The 22,826-nt window shown below is 45.1% G+C and overlaps 1 protein-coding gene across 1 annotated transcript in view; it reads right to left on the reverse strand.

The window, feature by feature from the left end:
• Positions 1–714: 714 nt before the first annotated feature.
• SPATA17 (spermatogenesis associated 17) overlaps positions 715–22,826 on the reverse strand; it is a 47,952-nt gene continuing 25,840 nt past the window's right edge. Inside the window, exons 7-10 of the mRNA XM_016221155.2 lie at positions 17,864–18,067; positions 15,768–15,916; positions 13,881–14,016; positions 715–795 (exon numbers count right to left, since the gene is read on the reverse strand). Coding sequence (XP_016076641.2) covers positions 715–795; positions 13,881–14,016; positions 15,768–15,916; positions 17,864–18,067 — 570 coding nt within the window. The remainder of the gene's footprint in view (positions 796–13,880; positions 14,017–15,767; positions 15,917–17,863; positions 18,068–22,826) is intronic.

The raw sequence follows: 22,826 nt of genomic DNA on the forward strand, positions 1-22,826 counted from the left end.
CCAAGGGGCCGGGGCTCCCCCGTGGCCAGGGCGTGGGAGGCACCTGGGCCACTCTGACTACCGTGACTTCTCACCCCCCCTCGTCTCCTTCAGCTCCAGTGACCTGTGCTGTCTGCAGCCAACACCTTTAATTTGGCGGAAAATGCCAGAATACTTCTATCTATGAGTCTCACTTTGACTGTAATCGTGTCTCTATTTTTAAACACCTTAGCAAGTAAATGCAGTACCCACTGAGAGCTCATTCTGTGATCTTGGATTTTATGTGGGTCTCTGACCTTCTCTCTACTGTAAACTCTGATCATCACGAGACCCCAGACGCTCTTTATTTTGAATCCCACAAGGACGCCGGGTGCTTTAAATAGCACACATATCGGATACAGTAGTTTAAACCAACTGTTATCAATACAGTATTGAGAAATGTCTTAGCTTTCGGACATCGTCAATATTTTTTTCATTGTATTAGGTAACGCTATTTATTTATTGGTTAATTAGTTCTATTTCTTAATGTATTTTTTTAGTCCATTTTGAAAAACAAAACCGATGATTTCTGAATGTTAAAAATCATCAGACATGGACGAAAGCCGTGCCTGGCTTTGTTATGCACTGATGTTATTGTAACACGGCCTTTAAGAGGCTTGAGGGTTAAGTCAATCTCATTGGATTATTTTGTTACTTAAAATGCTCTTTGAAGCACTTAGCAATAAATGCTTACCTTTATAAGATCTGTCCAGCTTTTGAATATGCTTTTCCGTACTTGGAGAAGAGATCGAACGACGGCAACACGGTCTGGAAATCCTAGGGCGGGGAAAAGAGCGAAGATGACCACAGAGCTCCTACTGACGTTGTTTTATTATTATTATTGGTTTTAAATACATATAACAATAATTTAATTTTCAGAAAAAGGAAATGAAATGGTTAGTTTTATTTAAATGATCTCAGTGTAACCTTTTTGATATTTATTAATTATATTTAGTGTTCATTTTAACATAATAGTAGAATTTGCCTCTAAATCAGAAAACAGGCCGCACTGCCGTGGGGAGCGACCCGTGAGCTCAAGGAAAGCACCTGCAAGACACGTGTGTTGCGCCGCTTTTTAAATGAGGGGCTTGGGGTTGTTTTTCTGAAAAACAGCCTTGTGAAGGCAAAACACTGGGGAGGGTCACTGTAGAGCCCGCCGTCGCCCCTGCCTGCCAGGGCACCCAGCTTTTGCAGGGAGGGTGCCCAGCCAAACACAAACAATCCACCGCCCGAATGAGCTCCTTGGGACGCCTGAGGAGTCTGGGAGGGAACGGCTCTTAGAGCTGGGATGCGGCCCGGGGCCATTGTCAAGTCAAAATGACAACGGGCACATCTCCTGGGCCACTCACCCCCTAGGTGTAAGATTACTTCACGTTGGCAGCTGCCCTGCTTACTCAGTTATTTAAGGTTTTGGTATACATGTCCCTACTTTTATTTCCGTGTGGGTGTTTTTATTGAGGGGGGAGAGGGAGAGAGAGAGAGAGAAACATAAATGATGAGAGCCATTGATCGGCTGCCTCCTGCACGCCCCCACTGGGGATCGAGCCCGCAACCCGGGCCTGTGCCCTCACCAGGAATCGAACCCCGAACTCCTGGTTCCTAGCTGACACTCAACCACTGAGCCACGCCAGCTGGGCGATTTTCTAATCACCTCCCGAGGAAGGAAACATCCTGAAAGGATATACAGGGTACTTTAAAAGGCACAGCTGACTGAAATGAAGGGCGATTTCCTACGTATTCCAGTGGCTTTAAAAGCACAGGCCTTACCCTTGGGACCCACTAGTCATCAGATCTGAGAACAAACGGTTGTGCGGCCTCGCCTTCGAAAAGTCAGAGTGTCCCCTTCTGTAGCCTATCTTTCCGTCAGACGTTGTTTGCTGCTTGTAGATTTATTGTCTCACTGTGAAAATATGTATGATAATGTTTGGTCTAAAAGTCAAGAAATTAGTCTCGCAGCAGGGAGTCCGCTAACACCACCGTTTTAATCGCACCCTTCAAGCAGTGGCAGAAAACATATTAATGGCAGTTTAATTTATGCAACAAATATTTCATTTTAATTATGCTTAACTTTCGTCAAGCTATAAAAATGTCAATGGTTCTGACACAGTGTTTGCTTACAAGTGTGTTTGTTTTTTTTTTTAAAGTGAAAGAATTAAAATCAAAGCTGTTTCTGAAAGAAATTATGAAAGATTTCTAATTACTGCTTACGTGTTTGAAAAAATTGCTAATCTAGTGGGCCCCCAAACAACATCTGGGAATGTGTGAACTTGAAGCTTTACGACTCAATATTTATAATTCTTAGTAATACACATGCATCATGAACATGATGAAATTCTCGCAGGAAGGATTTTTTTTTTTTTTAGTAATTATAGGTTGTATCAGTGAGTGGCATTGGGTGGTGCATTTTCTCTAAAGAAATGTTTTTGTTCATTCCTCTCGGGAAACACTAAGGCAAGAATCAGTGAAACCAATCGCTGCCGATACACTGCACTGCAGGAGAGAATATTCACCATGGACAGAAGTGGAGACAATGACAATGTCCAGCCACCAAAGCTGAACAGCATTAATTATATTCAGCGAAAAATTATTGAGCTCTTGCCCTGGCTGGTGTGGCTCAGTTGGCTGGGTGCTGTCCTGTGCACCGAAAAGTTGCCGGTTCGATTCAGAAGGAAGGACAGACCAATTAAGGGCGCTGGGCACTGGGGCTAACGAGGGGGTCAGCTGGAAGCGGCCTCAGGGAGGGAGGGAGCGGCAGGAGCAGGCGGGCACCTGGCATTTCAAGTCTCTGGACATAATGGACTTACAGTAACTCTATGCACATGGTTTACTTGATAAAAATAACATAAAAAAGAAATAATTAGTGCGCCAAAATGTTTACTATTCGCCCGGCCGGGCGTGGCTCGGTGGTTAAGCATCGACCTAGGATCCAGGAGATCGAGGTTTGATTCCCGGTCAGGGCACAGGCCGCCCAGCAGGGGGCGCGCAGGAGGCAGCCGATCAATGACTCATCATTGATGTTTCTCTCTCTCCCCCCCTCCCTTCCTCTCTCTGAAATCAATAAAGATATACATATTTTTTTAAATGTTTACTATTCTTCTTCGATTTAAGTTTCCTTTCTACTTGGACACTTTTATTAACTGCACTCCTCTCAGTAACTGATGCCTTACTTTTAATCATTTTTATAAAATACCTACCTAAACATATAATTTCTCTCTCTTTTTTTTTTTAACATTTTGCTTTCATTTTTCAGATGCTACATCTTTAGTAATGCTTCCCCTAAGCAAGTCTACATCACAAAACATATAAAAATGCAGATGAGGCAGTCAACGGAAATTAATGCATTTTGTAATGCCGACTCCCTTTCCAAGCTTTGAGGACGTAACGGACACATTTACTGGTCTATGTGTGATACTTAATCTCTATCCGACCCAAAATGACCGAAGACGACAATCTACTTTTCTCAGCTCATGTTCTTTTCCCCAAAATAAATCAGATGAAGCAGCAATGGCAGCTTCCTCACAAGCTAGCTCAGGCACGATGCCCTTGAACTTTACTGAGCCCCAACTCAGAAACACGTGTAGGCAAATGACTTTGGTATTCAAAAATACTAAGGAACGTTTACTTGCTGTTGCCATTAAGAGCACAATTTACTGTTGAATATTTAAGTATAGCTCCTAATTCATTTAAATGAAAGGTTGTTAAATTCAAGAACACTGACACACGATATACAAGAATTTAATCTCAATAGTCAATGCATTATTTCATTGCTGTTTTTGAACAGTCTAAAACTATTGAAAGGTTAAGAGGGTATAGAAATAGAACAATATGAATGATTTTGGCCTTCTGAAATTCTATGTTTGCAACGGTCCCACGACAGAGGGGGGAAATAACTCTTGAATAAAGTTAAGTTCAACTTTGCATGTATTTTTACTTACACCACTTTTGTTCTACGGGTAAGAATTTATCGGAAACAGGGTAAAAAATAAGTATGTCTCACCATGGTCGATGCATAACAGCTTCTAATCAGTTGATATCTCTTTATAAACTACTTTAAAACTAAACCATTAATGTGTTATATTCTTAGTAGATGAATTACATGCAATTAATACTTAAAAATACTTGAGAAACTGACTTGCTAAGTAAGTTAGCCCCTCTTGTTATATTGCTTCATTTACTATTCTGTTTAATAAACCCTTTTGATAAGAAATATAAAATAAATTCGATATAAGAAAGAATATAGGAAGTATAAAAGTAGCAGGTGCTAAGTAGTTAGGACCTGGCTCTGATGCGAGCATTTTAAAATCGCTTCCTAGCGTGTTTGCATGCCTTACATCCATCAGCAACGCCAGGGTTCATATAAGCGATTCACAGAAAACATCTCTGAATTAAGCCGACAGATTAAAGGTGTTCTAAACAAATCAAAATCTTCCAGAGGTAAGTCATAGTTTCTTTTTTTAACAAATAATAACCAGAATGGTCTTGATTTTTTTTCAGTGTTACCGAGTTAAATTTTGATGAGTATATCTTTGCTCTACTTAAGAAAAGGAAAACAAATATAAGAATTGTTCCATATTGAAAAGGCACATTAAAACTCTATTTTATCAAGAACATAATATGGATGTGCTACACGGAGATAATTATGAGTTGTAGGTTCTTTTATGCAAACATGAATATAATATTAATATGCTATGCTGAAATAATTATGAGCTGTAGATTCCTTTATGCAAACATTATTTAGCAGTGCAGTTCAGGATATTAATGCTCGATACTTTACAGATCTCTTCTGTTGACATATGTTTGGCTCATATAGATTATGACATAGGTGTTAGTCGTCATTAATGGTATTTCTAGAAACCCATTAGTTTCCAAGAGCTTGGAAATTAATGGCAAAGGTATTTCAATTAGTTTTGTCTGTTCTCCAACTCCGTGGTGAGGGCCTATCCAAATTTTCAAAACTGCTAATGTGATTTAGTGGATATTAACCTCACACAACGTTCCATTAAGCTCGTATCCATCAAGGGGGCTAGTTAATTAGCCTTCAGGAAGGATTTTCTCTTCCAAGAAGTCTTACATGTAGAGCCCTGAGAAAAACTTTCTATCTCTACCACCAATAGCCCGAGGAAGGCCTGGCCTAGGGTGTGGGAGGCCAGTTGCAAACAATTACTAATACCTGTGCCTTTCCGGGCAGAACTGAGGGCGTCCTCCCGAGAGGGCCTGGTGCTCAGTTACACAAGCGGGTCTCTTGAAGTGTTCGAAGGGCAGATAATTCTCAGTCTAAGTAAACGGCTCTGACATTCCTCCTTACTCCCTTACCTTTTCAATTACAGATGACATTCAATGTTATATTAGTACCAGGTGCACAGCAGGGTGGTTAAGACTCACCAGGCGACCCCCTCGAAGAGCCTAGTACCTCCCCCCCCCCCCCGGGGACACCATACCCAGTTATTATCACGGGGCTCCTGGGACCAACCGCCTGTGCAGACTGAAGGACGAGCGTACACGTAAAACTCTTTCTAAACACATCTCCGTTTACCAACCACCACTATTAACTCCAAAAATGTATCAATAAGAAGAGAACTGAGACATACCACGACTTTGTTGTTCATGCAGCTTGACCCTAGAGGAAGTGGCCACACAGGAGACATCTGAGTCGTCTTCTAACTTTAAAAGACACGACCGCCCTGGCCGGTGTGGCTGTTGGTTGAGGGTCATCTCGGGCACTGAGAGGTCGCAGGTTCGATTCCCGGGCAGGGCCCACGCCCGCGCTGTGCGCTAGGTCCCCAGGAGGGGGCGTGCAGGAGGCCGCGGGTTGACGCTTCTCTCTCCCATGGATGTTCCTCTCTCTCTCCCTCTCCCTTCCTCTCTCTCTGACATCAATAAAACAAATATTTTTTTAAATAAAGGCCACAACCTAGGCAAGTAGAATTTAATACCCGTTCCATGGAACCGCCTTACAAACTGAGGCAGTGCTCTGCACACAGCGGGTGCTCAGTGGTGGCTGTGGGTGAACTCTTACCACTAACAACAAGAATTAATCATTGAGAAGTTGCGGCCATGCCCGCAGAATGACTGATGCCCTTTTCCAGGGAAGATAAAAACCTTTAAGCCAGGCTTTCTGAGCTAGACTTCGGGTTTATACCCAGTGAATTAACTGGAAATATACAGAGCTTTGGTCTCAGGGCTTCGAGATGTCGGGTTTAATGCAAAAACACAGACATCTTATGAAACGGTGCTGAGTGATAAACGCGGAGCCCTCCTCCCCTCCGATGAACTGCCACCTGTGTGTGTATTTCACAGAAACTCTAGCTGGAGTTTCAGTCGCTAACCACCGACTGTGACTCTGTGTTGTGTTACGCTTACACGCTGTTCCGCACGAATATGCTCCACTGCTACCGTTAGCAGGACTGGGAGCGCGTGTCCAGCTGTACTTTGGTGGCCCTTTCATTAGCTTTCTACCACTTGATCCTGTGATTTCACTAATAATACTTTTTTTTTTTTTTTTTTTAATAAACTAGAGTTTGCAAGTCCTGTCCTGAGACTGTAATATTTCAAAAAAACAGCCTAAGCTTTAGGGAAAAAACCAATTACGGAAACAGCATTAAAAAATGCCAGGCGCCGGGCGCAGGCAATTCTGGATCAGTTTTAAAAAGTGATTGATGAAACTCTAATCCAAGCTGAAGGAACAGTTTCACGACAAGCTGTGACCATTCCACACACTTCATTAGCTGCCATAATTAGCCTGGTGTTTCAATTTGTTAGAACTGGTGGGGACAATTTTCCTCGGAACGCAAACATCAAAAAGCAGGGTCCTTCCGACTTCAGAAGGGGCTGACGAGAGGCTTTTTCTGGCCTCTGTTAACGAAAAGATTAATTATGGCTGATGGGAGGCTGGGCGGTGATTGTCACTCTGTCCCTGTGCATTACTTTGAGCACTGGAGGGAAGACACCGGTGACACCATGCCACTCGATCAAGCGGCCTCACGCTAGCGCAGGGCGTCGCTGTTAATATCGGGGGCATTTCTGATGGACTTTTCCTCCTGTTTTCGGGGTCCGAGACGCACACCTAGTTATTTATATCAGGATTTTCAGACGGCCGGCCTCCAAAACACTGAGAAGTCCGGTTATGCGCTTTGTCTCAAGTCCTGGCCGCCTTCCTCAGGGTGCGGATCGCGAGAGAGTGGCCTGCTGTGTGTCTACGATCGCGACAGCTTTCAAACACGTTTCCAAATCCTCCAAGACGACGTGTGCTCACCAATCTATGAAGCTACGCAGCGAAGTTATGGGACTTCTAACTCCATGTGACACTACATACCCTAGAAAATTCTTATTTTTAACACGTGCTGCCATTAGAACAAAAAGTCGAAATTAAAAGGCAGCGTTTCCACTGAAATTCATTTTTATAGCATTTCTTTCCTCGCAAAATTTTGGATTTGCTTCCACTATAAAGCAGACACTTGAGAGTAACACTTGTCAACAAAAACTCTAAAGAACTGTCACACTGTACTTCTGAAAAAATTGGTTTCCAATAAAACAAAATCGATGGCAGGCAAACGTTGCTTTGCATTTGTCTAGTTGCAATTTCTCTTTTTCTGGAGAGAAGGTCTGTGGCTTCAATTAGATTCTCCAAATAGGTGGCAAAAAAAAAAGTGTCAAATTATTAATTTGAAGTCTTAATATTATTTCGGAAGAGAAAGAGCAGTCTCCCGATTTAAAGGGAAAACCCAATTGCCTGCATTTTAAATCTAACTTCCCGTGTCAAATAACGACAAGAGCCGAGGGTGGCGAAGGATAATAAAGCCACGTGGCTACGCGGAGGGGAAGCAGGGACGTGACTTATGTTGGTGCCCTAGTGGGTCCGGGGGCCTGGACAGGTCCCGGGCACAGAAGCCAAGCCCACAGCCGTGGAACGTGGACCTGTAACGGATCCTTGGTTTTCCGTCGCCCTTTCTAGCTACGTTTCCATAGAGGAAACAACCACGGCGCAGAATGTCCCTTTTATAGGCAGGTTTCAACGTCCACTTCTCCTTCCTGCCCCGCCCGATGACCTCCTCCTGCCCACGGGTGGATGTGTTCACAGCTGTGCAGAAGGGACCGGGGGCTCGACGGGGCAAAGGCAGGCACCCTGAGTACACGCGGGAGACAGACAGACACGCTCAGTTAAGGTGGCCTCAAGGCCCTGGCTTGTTGACTATAAAGTTTACAAATAAAAACAAGCACACTGTCATCCTATGAGGTCATGATACAATGATAAAAATGATTATTTCTTTACTGAAAAATTTAAAAATACATATTGGAAAGAGGGAGGACTTGACAAGAAGTGTCTTTCTTTGCCCTGGATGACAGACTTGACGGAGGCAGGGCCTTACGCTCTGTCGAACCCCGTGGTAGAAAGACATTTCCTTGGAAGAGGACTTCACGTTAGCACGTCATCAAAAATCAACCCTTAAGCCCGCCAATGGTTATTTTAACGCTGCCAAGCGGTAACTTTATATTCATGCACGAGCTACATTCTGAGATGATCTTCACAGGATGCTACGCACCGAACACCTGACATTTCGACACCCGCCAGTCGGCAGATTCACGCAAGTTGAGATCAGTCTTATTATCAGCACGTCCGTCTACTGTAGGTCAGTAAGGTGAGAGTTAGAAAGTTAAAGCACGAAAACTTTCATCGGTAATGTTTTGGGGTTAAAAGAAATAAGTATATACGTTAGCTAAAAATACATCTAATATATCCTGTCATCGGTTTTTTTTGTGTGTGTTTTTTTTCTGGGAAATTTTAGAGTTTGAAATTTAGGTCACACTGGCCGTGAATACGGAAAGTTACTTTCAAAGCTGAGAAGGTGCTTCCTGCGCTTCCTTAACTATGCCGTTGGAACCCGAAAGTATATTCATGCTTGCAGATTGGATTGCTTCCGCGCCGTGGACGTTATTTATGCACATTAAATGTCAACATGAAAATGACAGATGAGGTCTGCATTCAATTAGAAAAACAATATGCAGTGTCTCGAAAGCCGGAGGGAGATGAAGTCCGCGAAGCCTCAGCTCCGGACAGAGGTAGTTTCAAATCCCACTTCGTTTCTTTAAAAAATACTGTTTTGAAGAAAACGCTTCAGCGATATAAACGGGCGTCTACTGAGTGTGTCGACAAATAGAATGGAAGCGATTTTCTTAAATAGTACACAGGACATAAAAGTGAAGGGAAAACATGTGGCCCATGTTATTTATTCTTCATTGTTGTGATAATAAATGTCACCTTGACACGTCGTATGAGGTTGGTGAGCTACAAAGAAACTTGCACAGCCCTGGCCGGCGTGGCTCAGTGGGTTGGGCACCTTCCCGCCTGTGTGCCAGGAGGTTGCGGGTTCGATTCCCAGTCAGGGCACATGCCTGGGCGCCCGGGAGGGGGCGTGCGGGAGGCAGCTGATCCGTGTTGCACTCTCCCATCCATGTTTCTCTCTCTCTCTCTCCCTTGCTCTATCTCTAAAAAGCAATAAACTAGAAAAAAAAATTAAATAAATAAATAAATAAAAATTGGACAGACATACTTCCAGCCCAGCCTTCTAAGGACGAATCATTCAATTCGTAACGAAACCTACTCGGAAAGAATATAGAGTGAAAACAATAAAACACTGAGCGAACGCACAGAAGTTATATTTTATGTACCCTACGAAAAATTAATTTTGGACGGGGTTGTAATTTTTATGTCAGCGATTTACTTTTTTAAAACGCTACACTTGCCAGACAGACGTAAGTTCGCGTGGGAGAGGGGACCGCTTTCCAAAGGCAGGCGGGGAGGGAGTGCGTCCGTCTCCCAGTGTCCGGCCCAGGCCAGTGACTGCGGACGGCGGGGATGCGGGAGATTCTGGGTGTCGGGAGGGGATGGGTCCTGCGCGGAGCGTAATCAGTGGGAGCTGTCCCTGGGCTAAGAAATCAATTGAAAGAGCAATACGGCGACGTCTTCCCCCTCTAAGGCTGCTTACGGGCCAGTTACATGATTAAACGAAGGAGGTAGGCAAAGCGAGGCGTTTGTAACGCAACAGACAAATGACAGGGCACTGCTGGCGAGACAGCATACTAAGGACCATCTAATTTTCTCTTTAAAACCCATTTATTCTTCAGAGCCCTGGATCCTCAGCAAGGGAGCAGGGCTTTCAGCTGAGGAATTACAGGGGCAGAAAGCTAGGTTTTATTAAATATTCCAGTTGTGGCGGGCGAGCTCTTTGCAAAGAGCTCTTGGAATAGATTTAATAGGAGGGTAAGGTCAATATTTGTGTCCTCACGGCCAGCGCTGTGAAACTGTTCGACTGCTTTCGCACCTTTCGGGTATTTCATCGATAGCCTGAGAGTCAGCTGCTGCCGAGAGTATCACGTCATCACTTTCTAGTTACCTGACAGTTCGTATTTGTTAAACTTCTAACATGCTAGCAGGTTCGCAATTTCCCCTATAAGTTTGTAACCTTATAAGGGCCACATAAAAAGTAACCCGTAAATCGATCCAGGGTTAAAAACGCGATTATCAATCCGCCTCTTATATGACAGAAGTTACAGGTTGCAGCTTTCTCCAGGCCAGTCAGGTGACATGGCTTCTAGCGTCGTTTTTAGGATGAACGTGAAGATTTAGTTAAATCTCTCTGCGATATGGCACGTGGTCAGGGAGTGGACACCTGGGGCTGCGGCAGGGGTTACAAACCCAGCACTCCCGACACACTGCGCCCTCAGCAGGTGCAGCAGGTGCTGGGGAAGGTAAAAGGCCCCACGAGGGAGACCTGATCACATGGACCCGTCTCACTCTCGGTTCCCGGTTGACTGCAGACAAGGGAAATAGAAGTATTTTCTACGAGTTCCTAACCATGTACTCCTATTTTTTCAATAAACAATATAACAATATTGGGCTCTGTCCAGTTTTCTGAAGTGCATAATAAACTATAAATATATGTATCAATACATGCAAATACGAACACACCTGTAGATTTATAATAAAAATCACATAAACATACTTTTCCTGAAGCCTACTGACCTCAAGAAGTCTGACGCAAGGGTAATAAAAGAGAGGAAACTGGAGGATTCCAGTCCCCGATGTGCTGTGGGGGAGGAAAGGGGAAAGAAAAAAAGCCCCAAACTGCATATCTGGTTATCGCAGGCCATCCTCATAAGCAAAATATTTTCCCTCAATTACACCTAATTATTTAACTGTTTGCGCTCACTAATGAAATGAAACAACACAAAACAAACCACCGTAAGGGGCTGTTTTTCGGCAAGTGGATAACCGTCCCTCAGCATGTACAGGGAGAGCCTTAAAATGACATGAAGCCGGCCTGTTTCGAGGGGAAGGCGCATTTCATCCCAATCAACGCGGGGAAGGAAAACGGCCCCTCCCCGAGGCATGCGGCTCGGCCCTAATGATGCCCGCGCGCGGCCCGGGCACGGCAATTACGAGGATCATCATCACGGTCGTTAAGCCGAATGCTCATTACTATCAGGGTTCTGGTGACAGCAGAGTCAATCACTGGGCGCGGTGGCCAAGCAGTCGCGGTCCCACCCAAGTCTCCACAGACGGCGATGTGCCACATTAAGCCTCTGATATGTTCCGCATCCCACTCCATTCCCGGAGCCGTCGACGGTAAAGGTCAACTTTATGTTCTGTGCAATATGCTTCGGTCCCCCGGACTAATTCTCTTGGAGGGCTGGATATTTTTATGCTTTGTAGCTTATCAAATCCTGTTTAGGACCAAAACGCACGAGAAAAATAACAAAAAATAAAAGGGCTGCGCTACTGGGGTGATTCGCCTGGAATAAGGCAGGTCAACGCGAACCGTCTTCAAAGTCTCTTCCTGAGTTTCGCAAACAAGGGAAAATATAAACAATCCCACTAACGTCAGTTGTCTAAAGTGAAAATGGAAACTGATTCCAACTGAGACAAAGGGGCTTAAAGCTTCGGTTAATTTGAACGTATGTAAATGTTCTGACAACCAAAAGAGTGTTTTTAGTGTCCTGAATTTCTAAGTGTCCAACTCTTTCAGATCTACCCGAATAGATTAAGCTACTAGTGACTAGTACGTTCCCCTTATTAAGTTTCACTTCTACTTTAAATATTGACATGAGCACAATGAAGAATTCATAAATACAAAGTAGACACCAGCACTTCAAAAGCCTGACCATGCCCGGCGGGGCGTGGGTCAGCGGTTGAGCATCGACCTAGGATCCAGGCGATCGGGGTTCGATTCCCGGTCAGGGCACAGGCCCGGTTGCGGGCTCGATCCCCAGTTGGAGGCACACAGGAGGCAGCCGATCAAGGACTCTCTCATCACTGATGTTTCTCTCTTTCTCCCTTTCCCTTCCTCTCTCTGAAATCAATAAAGACATATTAAAAAAAAAAAAAAAGCCTGACCATTGAACACGGAGCTAGAATCACGCAGTTTAACTAGGGGCATTTTACAAACAGATCAAAGAAATAGGAGTAACTTACATCAGAGGCACATCGATGTCTATGCTTTCAGTATTGATTTTCATACTTTTGGGAGAAAATAGTATTATTTGCTCTCCGCTCGCTGACTCTGCGATGTCCTTCATATTAATAGCATTCAAAGTAAAGCAAAAGTACTTAAAAATACTTGATGTTTTCATCGATTTCATGTGATGCGACTAGAGAGAGATTAACGTTTTATTTTCTCTCAGCTGACACCCTCCAACACAACTGTGCAACAAAGCGTTTGAAAATTATAACCTCCGTGCTTGAAGGTGAGAGGAGAGAAAGTCCTCCGTGCAGATAATCTCAAAACATCACGGAGAGGGTGAAACACGGGGACCGAAAGCACCGCGCCGAGCTGCTTCCTGGCCGCCATCCACCTGCTGTTAACGACGTCGCAGGTGCGTCTATTTGTTTGTAAATAGCCCGTCTTCCCGGAGTCCCAGCCTAGGACCATCCCGGCCTTTCCTCTCTTCAGCATCCTGAACAAAACAAACCCAGTCTCCCTACAGCTGTCTTTATGCGACAAAAAGTAAACAAACTGCGGCCTCCAATTTCTAAGGTCAAGAAACAAAGTCTTATTAAAAATAATAATACGGAAAAATAACCCTGCTTTTAGCAGGTTATTGGGCACGAGTCTCACCCAAATCACTTAATATCAAATCAAAATAAAAAGTATTTTTAATAATTGTAAGGTTTTACATATAAAGAACAGAATGACTACTTTCGTGCTGTGCAGGTTACATGAGCTACGGAGAGGGGCCGCTTGGTTATTTAGTACAATTACCTGAAGGGACCAGACGGAAGCGGGAAGAAATGAGGAAGGAAGGGAGGGAAAGGGAAATGGAACTTCCCATTTGATGGTTCTCTACCTGGTTTTGTGGAGGTTTGACCAGGCTAATGATTTATTAAACTTTAAAGAATTCCTGTACTTCTCTCGCTTTATTTTCAGGGTCTACAAGAACAATGATCTGTCATCAACTCTTTAATTATATGTACTTTCTAAAAGTATATAAGAGCACACAATGATTCCTCAAAAAAAAAAAAAAAAAAAAAGAAAATACCCCAAATAACCTATTTTTCCTTTTAACGAGCACCCAAAAGCCTCTACATTTCCATGAACTGCTCACTTCGGTCAGATGAACGCATGTCCTTGGACTGTGCCAGGATGTATGAGGTGATCTGTTGCAGAAAGCCAAGCAGTGCCCTGTTATTTCAGGGAGAAACATTTGCACAGGGATCTGTTTCTCTGAAGTAGCTTAACGTCCTCAGGTGAAACCACTTACTTTTTAAGAGGTACTCACTGTAAGCAGAATACTTCTATCTGCCGGCCTCGGTGTCTACCTCAGCCTTGTGGGGGGGGGCCGTTCTCTCACGGGTCGCATCAGCTCACCTTGCCACAGATCCATTTCTTGGGGTTTTCGTCTCTGAAACGCTGACGCCCGTGAGGCTCGGGGCTGTACTTGCTCGACGAGTGCATCGACGGCACGTACTTTCTGTTCTTGTGGTAGCAGGAGAACGGCAAAAACCTGGGAGGAGGACATTAAGATGACACCCTTCGCTGGATTTCTAGAGACGCTGCGTTAAAAAATAAAAACTTCGGTACGTTCGTCACGGATGGTGACGGTGACACACGGATTGGGATCAGGAGACCTGAGGGGCACTTCAACCCCCGCCACGGATGACCGCTGTTCGCTACTAACTTCTACGAACCCTCCTGTCCTATTCTTTAAGGGGAGGTGCTAATGTCCCGCAAAGGATTTTTAAGTCTCAAATGCTTCGTGAATGCAGAAAATGTCCAACAACAGATGTGATGCCAAATGCCTCCGAGTTCATCAGGCAAGCACGCACGTTCCGAAATTTTTACAGGGTGACCCCCAAAGTGAAGGGGGTGGCCGGGACGGGCAAGTCTGGCTGCAGCGGGTTCTCCGCAGATCTGCACGTCCCCCGATAACAGATGCGTCCTGGGGGACGGCTCTAAACAAGGGGGCTCTTGAGGCAGCCAGACCTGCACCGACAGCTTAGCCGGCCTCGCATTTGACCTCTACGAGGTTCTGCGCCCCTGAAGAGCTGCTGTAAGAGACGGACCACTCGCTACAGGGAAGATGAGCTTGAAGGACGAGAGGGGACAAGCGTCCAGAAAATAACAAGGGCGCTAGAAGTCGAGCTTGTTGGGGCAGCTCTCATCCTCATCATCTGAAAATATACGCTAATCCCCACTTATCGAAACACGATAGCGATTTGGAAAACATGCAAATTGCAGAGGTCTGAAGTGTCTGAAAAACCCCGAAAGTCAAAGAGAGTTGCGAGGCCTGTTGAGTTTCCTTATTGCTATTCGTTGGTGATGAACAGAACCACATCCCATCTCTATACGCCACATTCTCTTTAAGGCCCTTTCAAATAACGGTTATTGAGGATCCAGCCCGGCCGGCATGGCTCAGTGGTCGAGCATCAACCTATGAACCAGGGGGTCAGGGTTCGATCCCCGGGTCAGGGCACATGCTCTGGGCTTTGGGCTCAATGCCCAGTCGGGGGCGTGCGGGAGGCAGCCGATCAATGACTCATCATTAATGGTTCTCTCTCTCTCTCTCTCTTCCTCCCTCTGAAATCAATAAAAACATTTTTTTAAAAAAAAAAAAGATCCAGTTTCTTAACTTTCCCTATGGTACTACCTAGGAAATGGTGCTGACACTTAGAAAATTATTGAAAAGTTTTAAAAATGAGGCATCTACTATCCACCTAGGCTTCTGTCTGAGCTAGAAGCAAGCTCGAGGGACATGAAGGCAGATGCACGCGCGTCACTGCCACGGAATGTTTCTCACCCGAGCCCGCGACTGGGGGAGCTGGGGACCCCCAGGGGCTGGCTCGGCTTTGGCACTGACTGTTTACAGGGCGGCTGGCCTTTCACCTGCTCCCAACAGTGAAGGGGGCAGAATACGCGTCCCGGATGGTGCGATCCACGTACTGCGCCACGAACGGGCTTATTTTAAAGAACGTGTTCAAGGCTGTGACCTAATTTGGAAATAGGGTCACTGCGGACGTAATAAGTCAAGATGAGGTCACGCTGGGGCAGGGTGGGCCCGTGAGCCAATTCAACTGGATCCAACATTGACCTCAGTCCTGACCTGTCGAAAACATGGGCGTGTTGAAAACAGTGGCCGCTGAACACTTTACCTCTGCTCACAAAGGAAAGATTCTCTGCGCTATCGGGGATGGAAAGTGTCGGGGGACTCAAGGCCCCGAGCGTGGTCCAGCTGTTGTTTTTAAGCCGAGGACTCACATGTTCCCCTGCACGTTTCTTGCGCATTCCTGGCGTCTGAGCTCCATTCTGGCCTCTTTCAGCCCAGTGAGTGGCTCGGCCACGCGCAGCGTGGGCTCCAGGGGCCTGTAGCGCTGCTCCAACACTTCGGCGATGTCCCGGAAGGGGCCCTGACGAGACAGGGTGACACAAATATTTCGTGATGGAATTATTTTCATTATTATTCATTATTAATTTCATTATTATTGATGAACAAGGCTACTGAATACCTACGGAGCATAGCGAGTTTACTAAAATTACTTTTTAAGGAACAATCTGATCTTCCCTGAATTAGGAAATAATGACATAATGTCACATCTTCAAGAAATGTCCACATTAGTACAAGTGATTACATTAAAAATGCTTTAGATGAAGCAGAATTCCCCTCACATCAAAAGAGTTTTTATGCAAAAACTGCTAAACTCGTAGTTACAGGTCGCTCTACTTTCAAATTTTAAAAAGCATGTTCCTTCTCATATAATTGAATAGAATTCTCTCCCTATTAGAGTAAATAAAAATATTAGAAACAATTCTGAGCACAGCTTTCAAAGAGCATATACATAGAAAAATGATACGCGTGTTTCTTTATTAAAATAAAGCTTCCGGGTGAAAGCCAAATCTTGCACTTAATTGTCGCCCCCCCCCCGAAAAAAAAACATAGTAGGGCTGTATTTTTAATTGTGTTCTGTATTTAAAATTCTAAATTTTATTGCTTAGTGACTTTGACACAATAGCAACCATTTAGTCAGAAGGCAAAGCAAAGTCGGGAAGCTGCAGCTGTGAAAACGGATCCCCAGCCTATCCTGCGTTTAAATTAGTAGCTACTTATACCAGCTACAGAATCCACTGGTTGTCTGGTTAATTAGCATCGCATAAGGCACCATCCAAATCAGAGGCGGCTGGAGATTCTACTGGGCATGCTGTTTTCTCTCTTCACCGCGATGGTGCAGGAGAGAAGGGATGTAACGTGGACCAGGATCTCTCATCACAACCCTACCCGTCCTTAACTAGGCCGTCCCTAACCAGGCGCAGCTGGAGCTCCTGCCAGCACCGGGCGAAGACTGCGGGCTAATAAAAAGAAATGATTCACGCCTCATTTATGCTCACTTATGTTTTACATTAATAGAAACCAATAATAGGAACCAGTTACCATAAAAGTCATGGACCGTAAATAACACAAATGGCAAATAAGTATCATCCAGTACTTTTCACAGCTGGACAGGAGGATTGCTATATGTGAAAGGAGTTAATGAATTTTTATTGGAACTTTATTTTTTAAAGATACAGTGACATGATTCCAAGTTCACTGTTAAGATATATATGTGTGTGTGTGTGTGTGTGTGTGTGTATGTATATACATCCCTATTTGATAAATATATTTATATTTTTATTATATATATTTTATTTGTTATATATAACAACGGATACATCATATGTATCTTTTATATTTTTATTATATATTTGATGTGTATATTTATACAAATGTATATGCATATATTCTGTATCTTCATACATATACCACTGTGATATGATGACATATCCCATCCCGCCCGTTGGCTCTGGGAAGTCACTGCCAATCCCGCTCTTTCCCAGTCTGCAGGGAAGATCCTTTGTTTGTTTCTACTTGAGTCTTATCTTCTTTCAGGTCCTCTCTAATTCCCCAACTCGTACTTTTAAAATCACCCAAACCTAAATTATATTTACAATTACATATAAAGATATGGGTCGTCAGGCGACAGGATACATTAAATATATTTGATACTACATAAAGCTCTTTCTGGCAACAACGGATTATAACAGGTACTGTTATAACAATATTTTTACATAAAAGGCTAGGTCTTAGCCAAGCATCCTATGTGTTAACTTCCTCCTCAAAACATTAAAGTCCAATACCAAAGAAATGTTAATTCCTTGGCATATGTTTTAAACACACTTTATATTACTTAAAATGAGATCCTATAATAAAATGATTTTCTTTTATGGTCACAAAGACAAAAAAATAATTTTTTTTTAAAAAAAAACAGCAAGAACAGGATCATTGGCAGGATTCTTAGACACCGGGTGGGGCGGGCGAGTACCTGACACCGTTTCCTATCGATGGGCGGCAGGATTTCGGAGCAAGGCAGGGAGCGGGAGCTGGTGCAGGCCAGCCAGCTGCTGGGGCTGGCGTGGGGGCCCCGCTTCTCTTTGGGCTTCGGGTGCGTCAGGGGCTTTGCCTTCCGCAGCTGCAGTTCCCAGGGGTCGGGCTCCTTTCTGAAGGGCGAGTTGTATATGCCTGGAATCTGAGGAAATCCGAATTTTGAGTTCTGTCTCTAATGCTCACATGAAGCATGAAGAAGATGAAGCTGTGCCGTGACACTTTTTGTACGGGGAAGGTTAAAAGGTACAGGGCTCACGTCGGTCTCCATCCAGACCAGCCACTCGGAATCGTTGCTGGCTGGAGATGAAACATGCTAAAAACCACTGAGCGACAGTCCCCATCTGCCACACGGGGTACCTTTTATATGACTGTATAAAATAACGGCCTTAAGTCATTCATTTTGCATTCTAACCATTCACTATGGGGTGTGTGGCGCACGTTGTGATCTAGAAGTTAGAAAACTAGCCTATCACAGGCCCGCTCCAGTCGCCGCCAACCCAGCTCTTCCAATGTCATCATCGGGGACTGAATCTTACCGGATAAAACCGAGTTAATGTAAATATATTTGAATATTTTTAAAATGTTTTGAACTGGCTTGTCTTTGAGATTTCCCCCCCTTTATAGGATTTATTCATATAAGAAAAGAACAGTATTGAAAACATTACAGACAATTATATACACCATTTATAATGTCACGTTAACACTCTCTCACTATGACGCTGAATATAGGACATGGTGGCCACATAAACAGTTAAATGATCTGAACAAAAGAAAATATATGCACCTATATATTCAAAATAGCTTTCAGTGGACAGTAACTTGTAAGTGGATGGTAAATTTTTAGGGCGATTTTCTACGCTGAAAATGTATCAGTTGTAATGAGGGGGGAAAAATGATAAATATTATATTCAAAAGACTATTCTGACATAAAATATAATTAAATCAACATAAGCCTATGACAGAGATCTAAGAAACTACCATTCTGTTCAGTGATAACCTAATTAAAGGAAGTCTGTTAGTATATCATTTCCACAAGCTTACAGATTAAAATAGTAAAATAGATACAGTTTAACTAGATTATAATTTATGCTTCGAACTGTCTATCTGCCTGGGTAACGGCTACCAGCTATTAACGTTGCCCGGTTAGAAATCTCCTTAGATCCCACTCCACATTTGCATGCACATGTGTACACAGGCGAGATGGGAAATGCAAATAGATCCTCAGACATGATAGCTTCCTCAGATTGTATTTTGCAACCTAGATGGACACCTACTCATGTGTATTCTCTTTGCAATTTAGATCAAATATAGGTAGCAAATATATTTTAATTGAATTGAAAAGGTGTCATTTAAAATCTTCCAGGTGTCAATATTTTAGAAATTAATTTAATGCATTTGCTAATATCATTGATGAACACAGTCCCCCCCCTCCCGCAAACCCTAGAGCAAGCAAATGCCCTACTCATTTAGATGGAGACCCGTATCCACTGAACGATTGCTATTCAAGTAAATGAAACAACAACGTTAACTACTGTCCCGGTTGCTCTGTTTCATCATTTGCAAGCCACTTGTGAGTGACGGCTTGGTGTTGATCTCTAAAAAAACGTTACCAGGAGTCACAAAAGACAAAGTTAATCCTCGGGGACCGGAACGTATTTTTCAGTTTCCACATTTTTCACGAGAAGGGCTGCTGCCAAGCTAGCCTGTGGGACTTCATTCTTAGCAATAATTTTCTGGAGTGACCAGCACTATGGGGAAATCTTTGCTAACTGTTTAAAAAAAAAAAAAAAGCCTACAACTGAGTTATTTGCAGTACTGTCATGCTAACATTCAACTCAATAAGGCCCAGGGAATCTCAGGAGAGGGCTCGGCTAATAGCTTCCCACTGACCTCCTTGCACGGGCCCTGCTGCTGACGGGTGGCCCAGCGGTGAGTGCGGCAAATGAGGTGTGAAGGCACCGGGTTTTTTTTAAAGGCTACGATTCTGGCTCGTCGAGGGGGGGGGGGCAAAAAAAAAAAAAAAAAAAGGCAATGAGTTATATAATAGATATATATTTTTCTTGAATTCCTCCCTCCGGAACCTCCATCATGGGAACTTAAGCGTGACCTGGAATATTAATTATGTCGGGTTGAGCAGCAAGCAAATGTACCATTTGTTACCCAGTCACCCTTAGCGCTGCATTAATATTTCGGACTATTCCGTATTTCCAACAATCTATCGGTTGGCTCTCTTCCTTCCGGCTTTTATTCTTAGACTTGAGTATTATATGGGAGAGTACTTTAAAAAAAAAAAAAAAAAAAAAGCAATTGATTTGAAAATGAATGGACATCCTTTCTGCGTCTACTGCTTTATTTCACAAAGAATGTTTTTATGGCCATTTTTCCTCTCCTGCGCTGACTTTATTTTGTAATTGCCCCGGGGGGGGGCTACATCTGATTCCTCCCCCCACCCTTCTCTTTGTTATTGAGGTTTACTTTTAAAGCAAGTTTCTGCAAAATGGAAAGAGCTGGAACCAGGACTGCGGACACCTATAACTCCCAGAGCACAGTGATTAGTGCTTCGATTTCATGTTTTACCATCTGAACGATCATCGTTTCTCACGATTTCAAAGTAGCTGCTCATTCTGGGAACATCCAACTTTAACTTCTGCAAGGGACAAGCACGCAGCAAGCAGGAGTCGCCCATCGCCACAAAAACTGGAACAAAATGAGAAAGCATCCCCTGGCTGCAGGACTCAGGATTCGTGAATTCTGGGAGAGAGGAGCCGTCGTGAGAGGGGGGCTGTCTGAACTCCGCGTGGGCTCTAAGTTTTCACTGCAAAACGCTTTGAAGAAATGAGACCCTGAGCAAGCACAGGGGAGGGTAAGAAAGATCCCCACTAACCGGGAGCCGGAAAGCGGGCCCGAGAGGCGGGGATGAGCCCGCCGGGGGGACGCCGGCCACCGCACTTCATCATAATTATCAGGACAGGGGCGCGCCGGGGGATTTATAAGAGCCCCGCTCAGCAAATAATTGCCCTGCTGTTAGGAGCCGGGCGGGGTGTGAGCGCACTGCCACAGTCCGGCGTTCACTCAGATATTCTACATTCAATTACTCTTGCTGGGGACAAAAAGGAAACGCGGTCATTTCTCAGCCCGAGCGGTTACGCCGACTGACACCTGCATTTCAGACCGTGGTCGCCTTAGCCCTGGGATGTGGCTCCCCGCGGGGAAGGACGATTTCGGGGACACATTGGGATTTGCAAGGAGGTGCTTGGTATAGAACTTACCTATGTAAAGCAAGAATTAAAGTTAAAACACACACACACACACACACACGATTACTGGCTAAGAAAGAGAATTTCTGAATGGTTGGGGTCAGATTCTAGAGGGGTCGAGTTATACACAGAGCCCGGACGTCGCTGGCTTCTTTAGGTTAAAAGCGATTTTTATAAATCATTTTGACGTCGTAACCATTCTTATCATATATTAAAGTATCCTCACAAAAAGTCGATTAAAATGAAGAAACTTAATAAGATGCCATTCTCTGTATAACTAATTCAGTGCAATAATATAGGGCATCTACTAATTAAGAAACACCTTGCAGGGTCTAAAAAAAGTGATCGGTGCCCATCACGCCTTCTCAGCGGCAGGGAGGGTGGGATCCAGAGAATGAATTTGTGGCCAACGGTGCCGTAACCAGCCGGTAGCAAGTGTCCCCTAATAACTGCTGTAAAGGGGGGGCGCGCCAGGGGCCGTGGAAAAGGTATTTATTTTTGAGAAAACTCCGGGAGAGGTGTCTGAACCTGCACTGAAGACGGTAGGACCCTGGCGATCAAACACGGAGAAAGGCACCCCAGGCTGCGGGAAGGGTGAGAGTGAAGACACAGAGGTGGGTGGCGGTCGCCACAGACCTGCGATTTGTTAAAAAAACAAAAACACAGAATAAACCAGTGTCCAGGAAGAGCCCCAAGAGCGAGGCGGGCCTGTGCAGAAACACGAGGGGCGGCGGGCCCACGAAGGGCACTCCAAGAGCAAGCGGCGCCGGGGGACGCGGGGCGCCGGGAAGACGGCTCCGCGGGGGAGGTCGGCGGTGTCAGGAGCCAGCGAGAGGTGGGGCGGCGTGGGGACCGAGCGGGCAGGGCTGGATGGTAATTAGAAGGTGACAGGTGACCTCTGCGGGCGCGGGCCCTGTGCCTGCGGCAGGCGTCACACTGTAACTCCCTGAGCGCGCGGCCAGGCTGGAGCCTCCCCAAACAGGGCAAGAGCATGGTGACTCGGGCGAAAACCCTGGGACGGAAAGGCTCTCTGTCTCTCTTTTTTTAATTTTATTTTAAATTTTTAATTTTTAATTTTCACTCAGGATTTCCCTTTAGCCATACTGCATTTTGAAAGATTTCCGGAGAACGACCGCACACAGGAGACTGTCTGGGAAACCTCCCCGACTGATGGGTCCCTCTGTCTCCTCATCTGCAAGTGCCAGGCCACTGTTCCGTGAGTTCCTCCAAGAACTGGGCGGAGGTCGCCTGTCTTCCGGCCTCGGTGACTTCCCCAGGCCTGTCCCACCACCGACCGGCGGTGCGGCGGCCTCGGCCTCGGCCTAGGCCTCCGGGCAGTCCCTCGGGCTTGGGCGCTGATCGCTGCTTGTCCAGCTGACTCACAGCCCTGGCGGCGTCCAAATCATCTCTCGTCCCTCCTCTTGGTGACCCCGCCAGCCTCCCCTACAGAAGGCTATCCCTGTGGGGCCCTGCGGTCATTTCATTCCCGGCAGAGGTTCAGGTCCCCGCGGCCCGGCTCCCCCGTCCTTCCCCGCCTTGTCTGGGGCCCGGCCTGGTTAGTTATTCCCGCCGCTGGGAAATCAGCAGCCCTGGCTCCCTCCCGCTGGCTCTGGGATGTGCAAGGCCAGGCGCGGTGTCCCCGCT

Source organism: Miniopterus natalensis, chromosome 21 (genome assembly GCF_054644295.1).
Source record: "Miniopterus natalensis isolate mMinNat1 chromosome 21, mMinNat1.hap1, whole genome shotgun sequence".
In the NCBI taxonomy this organism is placed as follows: domain Eukaryota; kingdom Metazoa; phylum Chordata; class Mammalia; order Chiroptera; family Miniopteridae; genus Miniopterus; species Miniopterus natalensis.